General features: G+C 47.1%; 1 protein-coding gene across 1 annotated transcript; it reads left to right on the top strand.

Moving 5' to 3' along the window:
* Positions 1-2,119: 2,119 nt before the first annotated feature.
* On the top strand, positions 2,120-2,721 carry LOC149357684 (uncharacterized). The gene is made up of 2 exons (XM_089576652.1): positions 2,120-2,630; positions 2,669-2,721. Exons 1-2 carry the CDS (start codon positions 2,120-2,122, stop codon positions 2,719-2,721), a joined length of 564 nt encoding a protein of 187 aa, XP_089432778.1.
* Positions 2,722-15,692: the final 12,971 nt, after the last annotated feature.

Genomic DNA, 15,692 nt, shown 5'->3' with positions numbered 1-15,692 from the left:
TGCTTGAGTGTATAAAGCCAACTAGACCCGAATAAAGGCCGCGAGTGCTCCCCGCCTAGATCAGCTTTACTGGACACTGCACGAGAGTACTATGCTATCGCCGCAACCGATCACCCCTCGTATCTAAGTGCCACTCTCTCGCGCTGTGCATTGCACGCCTTCATCAACTTTAATCCGCAATGGACCCAGAACCTACCTACCCTAGAACACACCGCTATCGCAGTGCCCTCTTAAGGCGCGATAAGCAGTTCCAAATTTTTTTCGTGCTCTACCACAAAGTTTCCCATTAACCGATTTTGCTGATCCTTACCTCAAGCCTCACCTTGAAATCCTTGCTTCGAACAGAAAACGAAGTGAAACGCGATGTGCTAGCGCACACACATCGCATTTGGCCAAGTGAGGTAAATCGGCTGTAATTTTTTTCTATTTCTCCTTCATCGAAGTGCGGATCCTAGCGACCACAAACTGAACCCGCACTTTCCTGCTCACAGTATGAACGCCATTGTCATCGAGTCCCCCCGGCGAGCTGAGCTGTCCAGTTTTATTTGACTACACTAAAATATCTCGTTAGCTCGGCGAAACAAACGAAAATGTTTTCACTATTGTTTCGGAGCTGTATGCGCAGCTGCCAAAACCGACTGCCGGCGGTATTCGCGCAGGGGCCTGCGGCGATGCTTCATTACGACTCACTCAAAATGCGCCTTCGCGTGAAACCGACTCTGCCTTCCTGGTGTTAAAGAAGCGGCACTGTAGACTCTGGCGGACGGTGAGTGCATGCATCGAAGGAACTTCCTGCCATCCCCCCCGTTTGCCGTGAGAATTCGACTAGCACACCGGGCGATCGAGGCGCGGGCCTCGCCTGTTTACACGGACTGCACCGGGACGTGATAGAGGCGGATGGGGATTCTCCGTGATCGAGTTGCCCGGCTGCGCGGAGTAAACAAGTTGCTTCGCGGGGAAAGCTCTCTGGACGCGGCGACGTATGCCTTTGGCCGTGCAAGTCCGGAGTCTGCGAGACGGGCGGCCGCGTTTGGTTCGTTCTTTTTGCGTTCGTGCTGTTAGCGTGGGCGTTGTGTCATGCGAAGACGTGCGCAGCCGGTAAACATGTACCGACAGCGGCCCGAGGTACTTCTCACAGCCACTTACATCATGTGCCTGCGAGCACTGGCGACCGGAGTGCTCGCTGACCATTCCCAGGCGCTCGACGTGGCTGCCGGCGCGTCAGACCAAATGAGCCTTGTTGCAGCTAAGCAGTCGAAGCGTCCGCGTGTTCTTCGAGGATTCCTGTTCGTTGTTTTTCAACAACAACAAAAATAATACCGCTCTTTAAACTGACATAATTGATGGATATAATGCAACATAAAGACGAATTAGGCATTTCCGTAAAGTTCTCCACAACGCAAGCCCTTGTGTTCCTTTGAAGGCCTAATTAAGGCGTGCTGTTTGTAGCGAAACAATGCGGCGCACAACTCCTCTCTTCTCCTGCGTTCTTTCACCTCCTCTCCTAGCTCGGTGGTTCACGGTGTGACCGGTGAGGGGGTGCCACGGCATGCCCGATGGATTAGGCGGGTTATTTATGAATAAGTGTCAATCCTTATCTAAGATTAAGTCTGAATTCGCGGTCAGTGCTCTGACTTTACAACCGTTTGTTACTTCCTTGCTGCTATTCACACTGGCAGGATACGAAACTTCGCTCTCTCTTCTCTGCATAGTATATTATTTCAGCTTCCTGTTCTCACTCAGCGTTACTGCACTGCGTCTTTAAATTTCGTCAAGCATGCGTCAAGGGGTCCATGTCAGCCCCCCTCCCCGTCGTCATTTTTCAAGCAGCATATATAAACTGTCTATGCTCTGTCTCTCAAAGAACCGCCGCGTTGGCTCAGTGGTTAGTGTTCTCGGCTGCTGCCCATAAAAATCCATAAAATCAAACCAAACCTGTCTCCCGAACAACGTTTAGGGTTTGAGAAAGTCGATCTTGAGACTAATGAGGGGCCAAAGCTGACTCTGAGGAAGCGAGGCAATGCAGCAGAAGTTTCTTCCCGATAATTTTGTCTATGATTGCACAATCTTCGTGGGCACGGGAATGTTCTTGAGAGGGCACGGGAACGTTGCAAGAAGTATGGCTCCTGATTTCCGCTTTGCTCCGATGCAGGTTACGCTGACGCTGTTCTTCACCTGGCTGATACCGGAATCGCTATCTCCCTCATGCCCTTCAGCTCAGATGCTACCTACGCCACTGCCTGACAGTGGCCCCGTCAACATATCTTTCATCCCTGCGCACCCGGTGGAATCACTCGCCTTCGGCCGTTCAACCCCATCGACAACTGCATCATCGCCCGCAAGGAATTTAAGCTGCGACCTCTCCGTCCTCGGATTCAGTGGGCACGGGAACGTTGCAAGTAGCATGGCTCCTGATTTCCGCTTTGCTCCGATGCAGGTGTGTACATTTTCCTTGTACGCTAAAGAGAGCGGCGACATCTGCTTGCTGCTGTTCCCGTGCCCAGGGGTGCTGTGTGAAACTGTGTGTGATTGCTTTTCTATGGCTTTTATACTCTTGTGCTCCGGCGACATAGAAACGAACCCCGGCCCCACCACACGATCTGAATCCCTATCAGAAATTGAATCGCTCCCTGACGACCCTGCAGAACAGATGACCGTAATTTTTCAACTGCTCAAAGATGTTCACGCCCGCTCATTACAAAGTTCGAAGGCACAAACTGAGCTGACCGCAGATATTAAATCCATTAAGGCTTGGCAGAAAACCATTGAAACAAAAATAACTAATTTTCAGAAGCGTTGAGATGAACTGGAAGAGAAAGGGAAAGTTCTTGACACCTTCAGCCATGAGTTTGCAGGCATGCAAGAATCTATCGAAAGCTTAACTTCACAAAATCGCTTCTTACAAAAACGCCTAGATGATATGGAGGACAGATCACGTCGAGATAATTCGATTTTTCATGGACTGACAGAATCATCGGAAACTTGCCAAGTAACAGAAAGCACACTGACCAATGCACTAACGAAAGTACTTGACTCGTTACCAAACGACCCATTTCAGCGTGTTCATCGTTTAGGCATCTTTTCCGCTAACAAATGCAGACCCATCATTGCCAAATTTACCAACTACAAAGTGAAAGAGTTAATCCTATCTCATCGTAATGATTTCAAGGAACACAAAATATCAATAAGCAAAGATTTTTCACCCGCTACTCGAACTGCGAGACGGAAACTAACCCAATTTGGAATCGGCTATCCGGGATCACCCAAATTTCGCCGTCGCTACAATAAGCTACTCATACGCAGCAAATGCTTCACGTACAATCCATCCAACGACACAATTGATGAAATCGAGCTGTCATCCGAACACGTGCCCCAAGGATCAGACGCTTCGCCACTTGCTGCGTCCTAGGGGCGCGAGAGGGGCAGTGGTCATTCATCACCATCTGATGTTACGATTCTGTACACTAACATCAGAAGTATCTTGAATAGGAAAACACCTCTTTCATCGGCGATCGACACCTGTTCTGCGCATATCATCGCACTTACTGAAACTTGGCTATCACATTAAATCCACGATAACGAAATCTGTCACAACGCACACCGCTTCACAATATATCGCAATGACCGAACTATTCAGCGGGGAGGTGGCGTACTCCTTGCTATTTCGAAAGACATACCGTCATCATGCATCTACACTAATAGCGTCTTGGAAACTGTATGGGCATCAGTTACTCTACACCGTCAGAAAATAATATTCGGCGTACGCTATCGCCTTCCTTATTCTTTGCGCTCGTTTATTAACGAGCTTCACAACGAACTTAACATAATACACACCAGATTTCCATCGGCTTCCTTGTTTTTACTAGGTGATTTTAACTTTCCCAATATTTCTTGGGATATCCAGCCTCCCACCCTTTCTCAATTTTTATCCGATGCCAGGGATTTTCTTGATTTACGCTCCGTTTTTTCATTTACCCAATTAGTCACTAATGCTACCAGAATCTCTGTCAACACTGCCAACACTTTAGATTTGATCCTAACCAATCGAGTCGACTTTGCTTCCGCCATCACCTATTTGCCTAATATAAGCGATCACTCTTTGCTTGTTTTCAGCATTAACGCGGCCTGTCCTAAACCTGCATGAAAGAAAAAGACCATACTAGATTATATTAGAGCAGACTTCGATGCCATTAACAATGAATTATCAGTGTTTTCTCAAAACTTCCTGAAAAACTTTGACGATCGATCTCTGTAAACTAACTGGGATATGTTCACGGCCAAAGTTCACGAACTAACTCAGAAATATATTCCAAGACGCACCATCACTTCTAATCCTCAAGCCCCATGGTACACCGCCCATATAAGACGCCTATCTAACAGAAAAAAGCGCCGATATCGTATAGCTAGGCTATCACCGTGTAACACACACTGGGACGCATACAAGACTGCCGCTGATGCCTATACAACTGCACTTAAGCAAGCAAAAGATAACTTCCTTTCTAACACGTTACCATCCATGCTATCTACCAACATTAAAAAATTTTGGCGCGTCATCAACCCACATACCGAGGATTCTATTAACTTAACCGACATGTCAGGGGACCCTACTCCGGCTCATTTATGCGCATCAGAACTTAACGAAACCTTTATTCAGAACTTCTCTCGCACATCAAACACCACACATCCCGTTCCACTCTGGTATAATTACCCTTCTATGCCTCAAATTTTCATCGATACATCTGGCGTTGCTAAACTTATTGATACCCTAAAACTTCATTCATCGCCCGGTTTTGACTGCATTCATGCTAAATTTAAAAAAAATACAATTGCCTCTAGCTCCTTAATACTAACAAAGATTTTTTAGCAGACTCTCTATAATTCCATTCTGCCAACACAATAGAAAGTCGGGAGGGTGGTTCCATTATTCAAATCAGGAAATCGAACCTCCCCTACAAATTATCGCCCCATCTCACTTACTAGTACTTGTTGCAAACTATTAGAACACGTCATTTTCACTACCCTTGTGAACTTTCTCGAGTCTAATTCTTTTTTTACACACGCACAGTATGGCTTTCGGAAGTCATTTTCTTGCGAAACCCAGCTTGCCAGCTTCATTATCAAACTTCATCATATTTTAGATCGCGCATCAGAAGCTGACTGCATTTTCCTTGATTATACTAAGGCATTCGACAAGGTATGTCACCGCTTATTATTTTTAAAGCTAACCCAACTGAATATCGACTACAGCGTTCTGAAATGGATTGAATACTTTCTTCTTAACCGATCGCAGTTCGTTTCCGCTAATAATTTTAACTCACCTTTCAGCGACGTTTACTCGGGCGTGCCGCAAGGCTTCGTGCTCGGACCCCTTTTATTTCTTATTTACATCAACGACCTGCCTTCCATTGTATCATCTAACATTCTTTTGTTTGCGGACGACTGTGTTGTTTTCCGCGAAATAAAATCCCCCGATGATGCTAACCTTCTTCAGCGTGATCACTCTAACATTTGTCTTTGGTGTAATGAATGGCTTATGGAACTTAACACTAATAAGTGCAAAATTATGCGAATATCAAGAAGTGCCAATGCTCCGCCTGAATACTACCTAAATAACGTTCCCTTAGAAGCGGTTACTTCATATAAATACCTGGGTGTTCATATTTTTGCTGACCTTAACTGGACGCGCCATATTGATTGCTAACAAAGCTAACCGCATGTTGGGCTATGTGCGCCGTAACTTTTCCAACACTCCGTCTTCCTTGAAATTATTGCTTTATAAAACACTAATACGTCCTAATCTGGAATACGCCGCCGCCATATGGGATCCCCATCATGAAAAACTGATAACTTTGCTTGAGCTAGTTAAAAATAACGCTGCTCGTTTTATCTTGTCCAACTTTAACCGTACCGCAAGTGTATCAAGCATGAAAGCTAATTTTTCTTTGCCTCTTTTAGCTTCCCACCGGCAGACAATTAGTTTGAGCCTCTTTCATAAACTATACAATCATCCCATGCTACATGATGCCCTCATTTCGTCCCCCAGATACGTGTCAAACCGCATTGATCATCGTCACAAAGTTGGCATTGAAACGTGTAACACTGTAACTGCATTTCAGTCTTTCTTGCCTCGTACATCACGCGAATGGAACCACCTTCCCGCACATATCGTCGACATAAGTGATAACCAGCATTTTCGTTCTGCACTAGCTAACATTGTATAACAGGAATATAACTTTGTTTTGTATAATGCATTGCATCTGTTTATGTATCTTCATGTTTTGTAACCACTCCCCTTTTTAATGCCTTTGGCCCTGAGGGTTCAATAAATGAATGAATGAATGAAAATTCTTCAGGCCGTTTGGTTTCCTTTGGAGCAGTACAACCGGGCAAGCATGGGACCTCTAAAGACCAAATATTCTCGAAACATGGGCACCAAGGTTCTCCTCACGCCACAGAAACCTAGAGGCCCAGATTCTATAATGCCCTAAATTACACGGGTGGAAAGAAACCAGTGAGGCCCGGGGAATGTTGACAAAGATTGTTCACGGCCGTCCAAAATAAGGGCGCACACAGCCCGGAAGAGGTTGAGCTCTGCGGAGCGCCAGCGTATCCGTCGCGGCCGCGCTACGAAGCTGAGCGTCACAAGTGGACAGGGGCCTGGAGGCTGTGCTTCGTGTCGTCTGCTACAGTGCAGGAGCCCACCGCGCTTGCTTTGCTGTGGAGCGCACATAAGTCAATGCATGGTTATAGCGCCCGAGCGCGCTGCGACGGCACTGCAGGAAAGTGCACTTCACTCACTGCAGCGCGTCGTTGGTTGCGCGTACAAAATTAAATTCATGTACTGTCTCAGGGCTGCTTTGCCTTGGTCTGCAGTGCTTAACGTCATAAAGCGACACAGGTTATGCGGGACACTGTAGTGTAGGTCGCTGGATATTTTAGACCACCTGTGGTCGTTTAACATGCTCTGACATTGTTCAGCACACACCCGCCGCGGTGGCTCAGTCGTTACGGCGCTCGGCTGCTGACCCGAAAGACGCGGGTTCGATTCCGGCCGCGGCTGCTGAATTTCGATGGAGGCGAAATTCTAGAGGCCCGTGTGCTGTGCGTTGTCAGTGCACGTTAAAGAACCCCAGGTGGTCGAAATTTCCGGAGCTCTTCACTACAGCGTCCCTCATAGCCTGAGTCGCTTTGGGACGTTGAACCCCAGTAAACAAACAATAAACCAATTGTTCAGCACACGGCGGCTTTGCTTTTCCCCTCCATTGAAAAGAGGCTGCCGCGGCTGCGTTCCGAATCGAGTCTCCCGACTCAATAGTCGGACGCCTAAAAAACTTACCAACCGCGGCGCGGGGCATTCTGATGATTTAGCCACATCTTGCAAGCGACGACAATAGCAGAGGAAATATTTATGCTCCGCGCATGCTCTGTATGGCGGCTGGGATGTTTACGGAAACAGTTGTTGACGCCGTGTGCATAGAGATGGCGTTGAGCACGTTTTTCTTTGTCGCACTCACCACGTAATCAGTTCAGTGTGAAGGAACTCGGGGTTCGCGTAACGCGACTTCGAATTTCATTACAGAACTTAGAGAAATCAAGAACGTTTGTTATGTGTTTTAAAAGACATCAGAATACGTTTATTTTATCATGTAATTTTTTATGTGCGTGGGTCATTGCTCTTATCATTAAGCAAGCTGAAAGACTATGCATTTGTGCAGAATTTCATGCCAGCAATCACAGGACTCGAATCGTAGCGCTGAAACGCCTTGTAATGTGTTTAGATTTCTTCCGTTTGTTCCCACTCTCGTCCATCGTTTTTGCTGGTTTCCGCTGACGCTTTTCTGCCAACAGCTCGTTGGAGGTTGCAGAAAGTTATATAAAACAATGGCGACAAGAGTAGAGAACTACAAGGAAGATTAAAAAGTAGCAGCAGAAATTTTATATCAGGAAGCACATGTGCAGTATGCTGCAAGACACGCTGTTCCTTATGCATACGAGAGCGAGAAAGAACAGGGAGCTCTCCGTCTCGGGGCGAGTTGGAAATTCCCCACAACCTGTTATCTCGGCCCAGGGGCACCGCGATGGGGGAGGCGCTGCGAACAGAGGCGACAGAAGAAGACCCGTTACTAGCTAAGTCGGATACAGTTTAAGTCTTCTGTTAAACTGCGCGCACATTCAGGATCGCCAGACGTAATTCTCTCAGGACCGAAAAGCCGACTGTTGTTAAAAATTTTCTTGGCACCTAGACTAGAAGCTAATCGAGGACGGAATAATAAGCTCAAGAGGTAGAGAGAATGGGTTTGAACTTCTTCGACTTCAATAGAACATCTCGTTAATACCAGTTACAGTACATCATATCAGTAATCCCTTAATTTGGCCTCTATTATCTAGCACAAACTCCTTGTCATACAGATTTAAGCTACCACATTTTGTGAAAGACCACTCGGCATCGGTATAAAGCCCCGCTTTAACCAAGCCATACGAACGTGCTTGCGCGGCCTAGGGTTAGCATGTGCGGCTACTCCGGATTTAAGAGTCCCGAATCCCATCTTATCCCCTTGAAAGAGCTCCTGCCATCTCAGTGATGTCATGTGGTCTCGTGGCGTCACGCAACCAGCCGACCACTCAATGCCCGGCCATGTCTCCGGCCAAACACCACTTGTCAGAAGCATGCTCGTGATTTTTCGCTCAGAACAACGACGCCGTATTTTTCAGCAATACACGGCTCTTAATGCTATCACGTTAAACACATCATGATGGCAAAGCAAACAGCTATCTAGAACCAAGGGCAAAGCTGCGACCCCACAAAGCATGGTTAGCCGCCACAGTGGCTCAGCGGTTACGGTGCTCGGCTGCTGACCCGAAAGACGCGGGTTCTATCCGGTCACGGCGGTCGTATTTCAATGGAGACGAAATTCCAGAGGCCCGTGTACTGTGCGATGTCAGTGCACTTGAAGAACACCGGGTGGTCTAATTTGCCCGGAGCCCACTACTACGGCGTCCCTCATAACCGGAGCCAATTTAGGACGTTAAGATAAACCAAGCCAATCCAGACCTGAAACAAACATGCGTTTAGCTTAGATTGTGGTGCTGAGTTGAGCGGCCCCTCATGTTGTACGCGCAACCAACGACGCGTTGCAGTAAGTGAAGTGCGCTTTTGCGCAGAGCCGTCGCTGCGTGCTTGGGCGTTGTAAACATGCAGTGAGTTAGGTGCGCTTCACAGCAAATCAAGCGCGGCTGGCTCCTACGGGGTAGCAGACGACACGAAGCACCGCCTCCAGGCCCCTGTGCGCCTGCGCCGCTTGGCTTCGATGCGCGGCCACACTGAGTCGTGCTCACACTTACTGTGGACGACCCAGTACATAGCTGCAAGTACTCGACAGGAGCGGTGGCACCAATGACTGCCGTACCGTCTCGCGATAGCAACCGACGTTATCGGCGAGGTTACGCGCACGCAGTGCATTCGTCTCTGCTTTTAGCGACACAAATCGATGCTTGTATTTAATGGCATCATGACCGCGGCTTTGCGCGCCGCAGCAAGAAATGCGTAGGCATTGATTATTGAAGAACCGATTATATCAACCATGTTCCATGCTCTGACTCTTTGTCTTACGAGGCATTCCTTACCTCTAACCGAAAAAAGCTGCTGTGGGATAAATGCGTGCTGTATCATCAGGGGCCGCCATTTATTTACCCCAGCAGCAGCCTCTGTTAAGAAATGGCACAAATTCAAGCCTCGAAACTTGTTCTTAAAGCAGAAAAATGAACGTTCAGGCACCTTACAGATGCTCTGGGTGGAATGGCCTGCGCTGCGCACGCGTTGTGTACGTCTCCGACACTGTTCCCGTGTGTTCCGACGCACTGCTGTCATTAATGATGGCCATGCTTCATCCTTCCTCTCTATCAACAGACTGCGGTTCAGATATGCTGTAGTACCTTCGGACCTATTCTGCTCTCAGTATTCAAATGTCAGGTGATTAAAATCAAGAGGTTTTTGTCATAAGTGGTGGTGTAAAAATGAACAGACCCCGATTATCTTCATTATAGCTTTTCCCTTAGCTGAAATACCTTTCTTGCGAGAAAGATGCCGGTGCTGCGTCTTTTCTGTTTTTCCCTGTTCCGCGCACTTTTCCGACTTTCACCACCTTCTTATATCTTTCAGCTTGTGTCGGCTCTCTTTCTCCACGGGCTGATCAGCTACTTTTCCGTTACACAAACTCATTCTGTCTTCCTGCTCATCGGAACCCTTCAGGGCGCGCATGTACAGCCGCCTAAACACGTTCCGTCTACCTTTCTGCTGCTCCCAATCCCTCGTGAGTTTCTTTTTTTCCCTCATCCTCCTTGCTGCTCTATTTTGAGTGCTTGCCTTTTTTGCGGCTATATGTGCATGAGACACACTTAGCCGGATTAGCTGCGTTGTGAGGTGAGCCTAACATAGATGGAATGTGACCAAGCAATACACACACAGCAAAGGCACACGAGTCCCCATCCGAACACGGTACTAATATTCGTGGTTCCAACTAATTACTGCGCTAGGTTTTCTTGTGCTATTTCTTTTATCAATGATCCAAAAGAACCCATCTTTTTTCTTTTATTATATGGAGAACGGATTAGCCTGGAAGACCACAAATCCTCTACGTAACTAGGTTATAGAAACGCCGCCATAGGACATAGCTTGCGACATGACTGCAATAGTAAAAAAATTCGGTCTGATTGCACGAGAGGCAATCAGACGCAGACAACAGAACAGCCACTCTTGCGTTGCACATCATATTTCGTGCGACAAGGACGGGCACCCAAAGCGGATAGATGTACTACATTAGCCACGCTATGCCGCTGCCTTCGTGTTTTTTCGCCTGGCGGAAGACAAAGGGGTGAGATACTGTAGGCATTCTTGAGGTAAGGCGTTCTGGAGCAGCTCTTGTTAATATGTTGCGGAGACTGGGAGTTGGTTCGTTTTTGACGCGGATGGAGGACATCAGGAGCCACTTCGGAACAGTGGATGGGTGGCTTCCTCTTCATATGCGTCGGCATAGAACTCTCATTATCATCCTCATCAGCAGAAGCCTGATTACGCCCTCTGCAGGGCAAAAGGCTCTCCAATGTCTCTTCAATTAACCCTGTCCTTTGTCAGTCGCGGCCACCGTAACACCGCAAACTTCTTAATCTCATCCGCCCACCTAACTTTCTGCCGCCCCCTGGTACGCTTGCTTCTCTTGAAATCCACTCTGTTACTAATAAGGATCAGCGGTTATCTTGCCTTGACATTACATGGCCTGCCCAAGCCCATTTCTCCCAGCTGATTTCGACTAGGACGTCATTAATCCGGGTTTGTTCCCTCACCCAATCCGCCCGCTTCGATCTCTTTACGTTACACCTATCCTTTTTCTTTACACAACTCGCTGCGTTGTCCTTAACTTAAGCAGAAACCTCTTCGTCAGCCACCAGTTTTCTGCCCCATAGGTGAGTACCGGTAAGATACAGCTGTTGTATACTTCTCTTGAGGGATATTGGTAAAGTGCCATTCATGATCTGAAAGAACCTGCCATATGCTCTCCACCCCATTCTTATTCTTCTAGTTATTTCCCTCTCATGATCCAGATCAGTGGTCACTATCTGCCCTAAGTAGACGTATTCCCTTACTACTTCCAGCACCTCGCTAGCAATTGCGAACTGCTGCTCCCTTGCTAGACTGTTGAACATTATTTTGGTTTTCTGCATGTTAAGTTTTAGACCCATCATTCTGCTCTCCCTGCCTAACTCATTGACCATGCATTGCATTTCATGTCCTGAGAGACCTAGCAAGGCAATGTCATCAACGGATCACAGATTACTTAGGTATTTTCCTTTAACTCTTATCCCCAACTGTTCCCAATTCAGGCCTCGGAATATCTCCTGTAAACAGTCGTTGAATAGCATTGGCGAGATGGTGTTTCCCTGCCTGACACCCTTCCTTATTGGAATTTTATTGCTGAGTTTATGGAGGACTATGGTAGCTGTGCTGTCATTACAGATACAGGTATATTCCATTATATTTACATAACACTCTTCTACACCCCGATTCTGCAATGCCTTCCCGACTGCTGAGGTTTCCGCTAAGTCAAATGATTTCTCGTAATGAATGGCGGCTATATACAGGAGTTTTTGTATTCTGCGCATTTCTCTATCACCTGATTGATACCGTGATTATGGTCTATTGTTGAGTATCATTTGCGAAAACCTGCCTGGTCATTTGGTTGATTGAAGTCTGAGGCTGTCCTGGCTGTATTAGCGATTATCTTAGTAAATACCTTTTAGGCAATAGACAATCAGGTGATCTGTCTTTAATTTTTAAAGTCCTTGACGTAAAAGTGACCTACAACTCTTTTCAGATAACGGCTGGAAGGAAGCTGAAAACAATGTACTCGAATTAAGCTGCGAAAAATTGGACAATAGCGGGGTGTAACAGTACCACTATAGGGACGTGAAATACCGCGCGTTTAGTCGGGCAGATCTCTCGGAGTGTGAGCTCATGAAGAAACGGAATATTTAAAGACCCATGAAGAACACCTCAAGACGAAAGGAAAGATAAATGCGGCCATAATGAAACATACAGCACTGTGAGGATAAGATATATGTCTTATAGTACCAGGAGTTTGGAAGTGTGTAATGGTTTCGGGAGTGACTTTTGAGAACGAGGTACTGTGCTTAAAATCGGATCGTGTACAAAGACTAGACCTTAACCAAAGAACAGTATCAGGTTGAATGTAGGGACCACGGGAAGACAACACGCGAAGCTGTACAGGGCATTATGAGTTGGTCGTTCTTTGAGGTACGGGAAGTTAAGGTGGAATTATTGTTTGTAGAGAGCCTACTAAAAATTGATGACAGGAGCGGGAAGCCAAAGTGGTCAGGCAGTGTACAATAAAAATGCGGACACGCGATGATGGGAAAGGACTAGATGGTTACGACAGGCTGCTCAGGCAATAACAGGGAAAAGTAAGTTATCACGAACATCGAAAAGAGAGTTCGAGAAAACGAGACGGCTGAGTGGAGATAAAAAATCGGAACGAAATAATCATTGCGTGAATGCAGAACTGGAAAGAATGACATGCGGAAAGAAATGCTGTGTGATAATTTAAGGGGCAGTACTTTTCTGTTTGAGCCTACATCAGGTTTCTTTAGAGCCAGGGAGTATAGAAGTACGCATAGAAAGATGATATCAGTACATTGATTATTTTTAGATAGGCAGTCATACTATAAAGTTATACATCCCGATATCAGAGAGGACATGTTGAGCCTTACGAAAGCTTTGGGTTTCAGAGATAAAACAAAATAACACACCAGCAGCAGTGATTGTTAAGAGAAGGCAAGAGTAATGGTGGCGTAAGAACCGTCATGGAAATCAAATACGCTTGTAGCTTGGAGCATGAAAAGTAGGCTTGATTGGGTATACAAATAAACAGAAGAGGATTCAAACTAAAAAAAATTGGCTGTGGCTTAGCTTGGTTAAGCCTGGTAACTGCGAAGCAATACGTGGTTCTGCTGCCGTTCTTCTCGTTCTTCTTCTGTCTCCGTAGCTCACTGATGCTTTCTCTTTGCAACCTGCCGAAGCGTATACACTGGAGGCGGCATCTCATGATGGGGCCCCGTTTTTAAGCAGATGGTATGACGTCACATAGCGCGCAGCGCCCCTGGTGAGAGGAGCGGGAGTCAGGCCACGGCCGTGGCTATGCGCCGCGCAAGGCGACGGTGTGAGATGGGGCCCCGTTTTTACACAGATGGTATGGCGTCACATAGCGCGCCGCGCCCCTGGTGAGAGGAACGGGAGTCAGGCCGTGGCTATGCGCCGCGCAAGGCGACGGCGTGAGAAGGGGCCCCGTTTTTACACAGATGGTATGACGTCACGCAGCGAGGTCGCGTGAAAGGTCAAGCGTGGCTATGCGGCCGCGGCACGGCACGGGCTGAAGTGGTAGCGAAAGTAGTATTGCTTCGCAATAAAAATGGACAAAAGTGGAAAAACATAAAACACTGACTAATTTACTAAGCCGTCCGTCCGTCCGTCCGTCCGTCCGTCCGTCCGTCCGTCCGTCCGTCCGTCCGTCCGTCCGTCCGTCCGTCCATCCGTCCATCCGTCCATCCGTCCATCCGTCCATCCGTCCATCCATCCATCCATCCATCCATCCATCCATCCATCCATCCATCCATCCATCCATCCATCCATCCATCCATCCATCCATCCATCCATCCATCCATCCATCCATCCGTCCGTGCGTCCGTCCGTCCGTCCGTCCGTCCGTCCGTCCGTCCGTCCGTCCGTCCGTCCGTCCGTCCGTCCATCCATCCATCCATCCATCCATCCATCCGTCCTCCGTCCGTCCGTCCGTCCATTCACCCACCCTCATATTAAGTGGGAGGGTGGGCGGGAGGTTACCCATTGTCTAGCCTCCGTGCAAGGAAAAGGTCGGTGGAAGAAAACGCAATACAGTTAATGAAATGGCGTGTCTCTACACAGTTTTTTTTGCATTTGGTGAGAGAACAGCTCGTAATATATCTACAGCTAATGCATAACCAAGCGTAGAGTCTGAGTTTGCTCGCAAGAAACCGTGCTTGGCTTCAAAGTTCACTGCAGATGGAAGCCAAAAAACTGAAGGGGACACTCAAATATGTACGAGGGGGTACCCAAAAGAAACCGGACTTATTTTTGTTTGAACTTAATTGTTCACATTTTAAGCACAGACCTTCACTCTCCTTCGAAGTATTCCCCACTTGCAATGATACGCTTGTCGAATCTTTCATTCTATTTTTCAAAACATTGTTTAAATTCATCTTTTGTAATGCTTGACAGTGCCTCCGTCGTTTTTTTCTTCACCTCACGAACATCAGCGAAACGCTTTCCATTCACCTATTTTTTCATTCTAGGAAACAAAGAAAGTAGCACGGGGCAAGGTCGGGAGAGTATGAGGGTTAAGGAATAGGGGTCACGCCATTTTTGGTCCAAAATTGTCGTAGAGACAGGGCTGTGTGAACAGGGGCATTGCCATGATGAAAAAACCAGTCACCCGACAGCCACAAATCTGGCCGCTTCCACCGCACACTGTTGCCCAATCTATTCAAAACATCCAAGTAGAAAGCCTGGCTAACTGTCTGACCCTGCGGAACAAATTCTCAATGAACGACTCCTCTCACGTCGAAAAAACAAATCAGCATTGTTTCGAGGTTTGGTTTCACCTGACGAGTTTTCTTGAGGCGAGGTGAATTTGAAGTTTTCCATTGGCATGATTGTTGCTTTGATTCAGGATTCGATTCAGGAACACTTGAGTTGTCCCCACAGCATCGTCCTTGTACGTCTTTCTTAATATTTCAAGAGTTTCCATTCAACTTTTTCCGAGCAAAAATCAGAATTTCACCGGCGCACGCTGTGCACGAAAATCAGCCATTGCAAAAACGACGTTCACACAAAACAGTCGTCACTCTAAAACTCTGCCTAAACTAGTCTGACCTCCTTCAACGACGGCACTCGGCTTACTGACTCTGGAATGTTTGTTCTATGCGCTCCTAGTGTCAAAACGCGGTACCACAGAAGCTTTGCCGACCAAAAAATTTAGTCCGGTTTCTTTTGGGTACCCCCTCGTAGTGATAGCGTTAACTAGTTAAGGCCCTTATTTGCCGAATTGGTGATTCTCAACATTACTTTCATACGGCTCTGGGAGTCC

The sequence above is a fragment of the Amblyomma mixtum genome, chromosome 3, assembly GCF_055824585.1.
Source record: "Amblyomma mixtum isolate Tamu chromosome 3, ASM5582458v1, whole genome shotgun sequence".
NCBI classification, from domain to species: Eukaryota; Metazoa; Arthropoda; class Arachnida; order Ixodida; family Ixodidae; genus Amblyomma; species Amblyomma mixtum.
This window is presented reverse-complemented; position numbering and strand designations above follow the sequence as displayed.

Bases quoted from the DNA above. Each gene is read 5' to 3' on its own strand.
- LOC149357684 (XM_089576652.1), top strand. From the start codon at position 2,120: ATGGCTCCTGATTTCCGCTTTGCTCCGATGCAGGTTACGCTGACGCTG. The intron at 2,631-2,668 runs CTGACGACCCTG...GTAATTTTTCAA, and splicing joins ATCAGAAATTGAATCGCTCC to CTGCTCAAAGATGTTCACGC.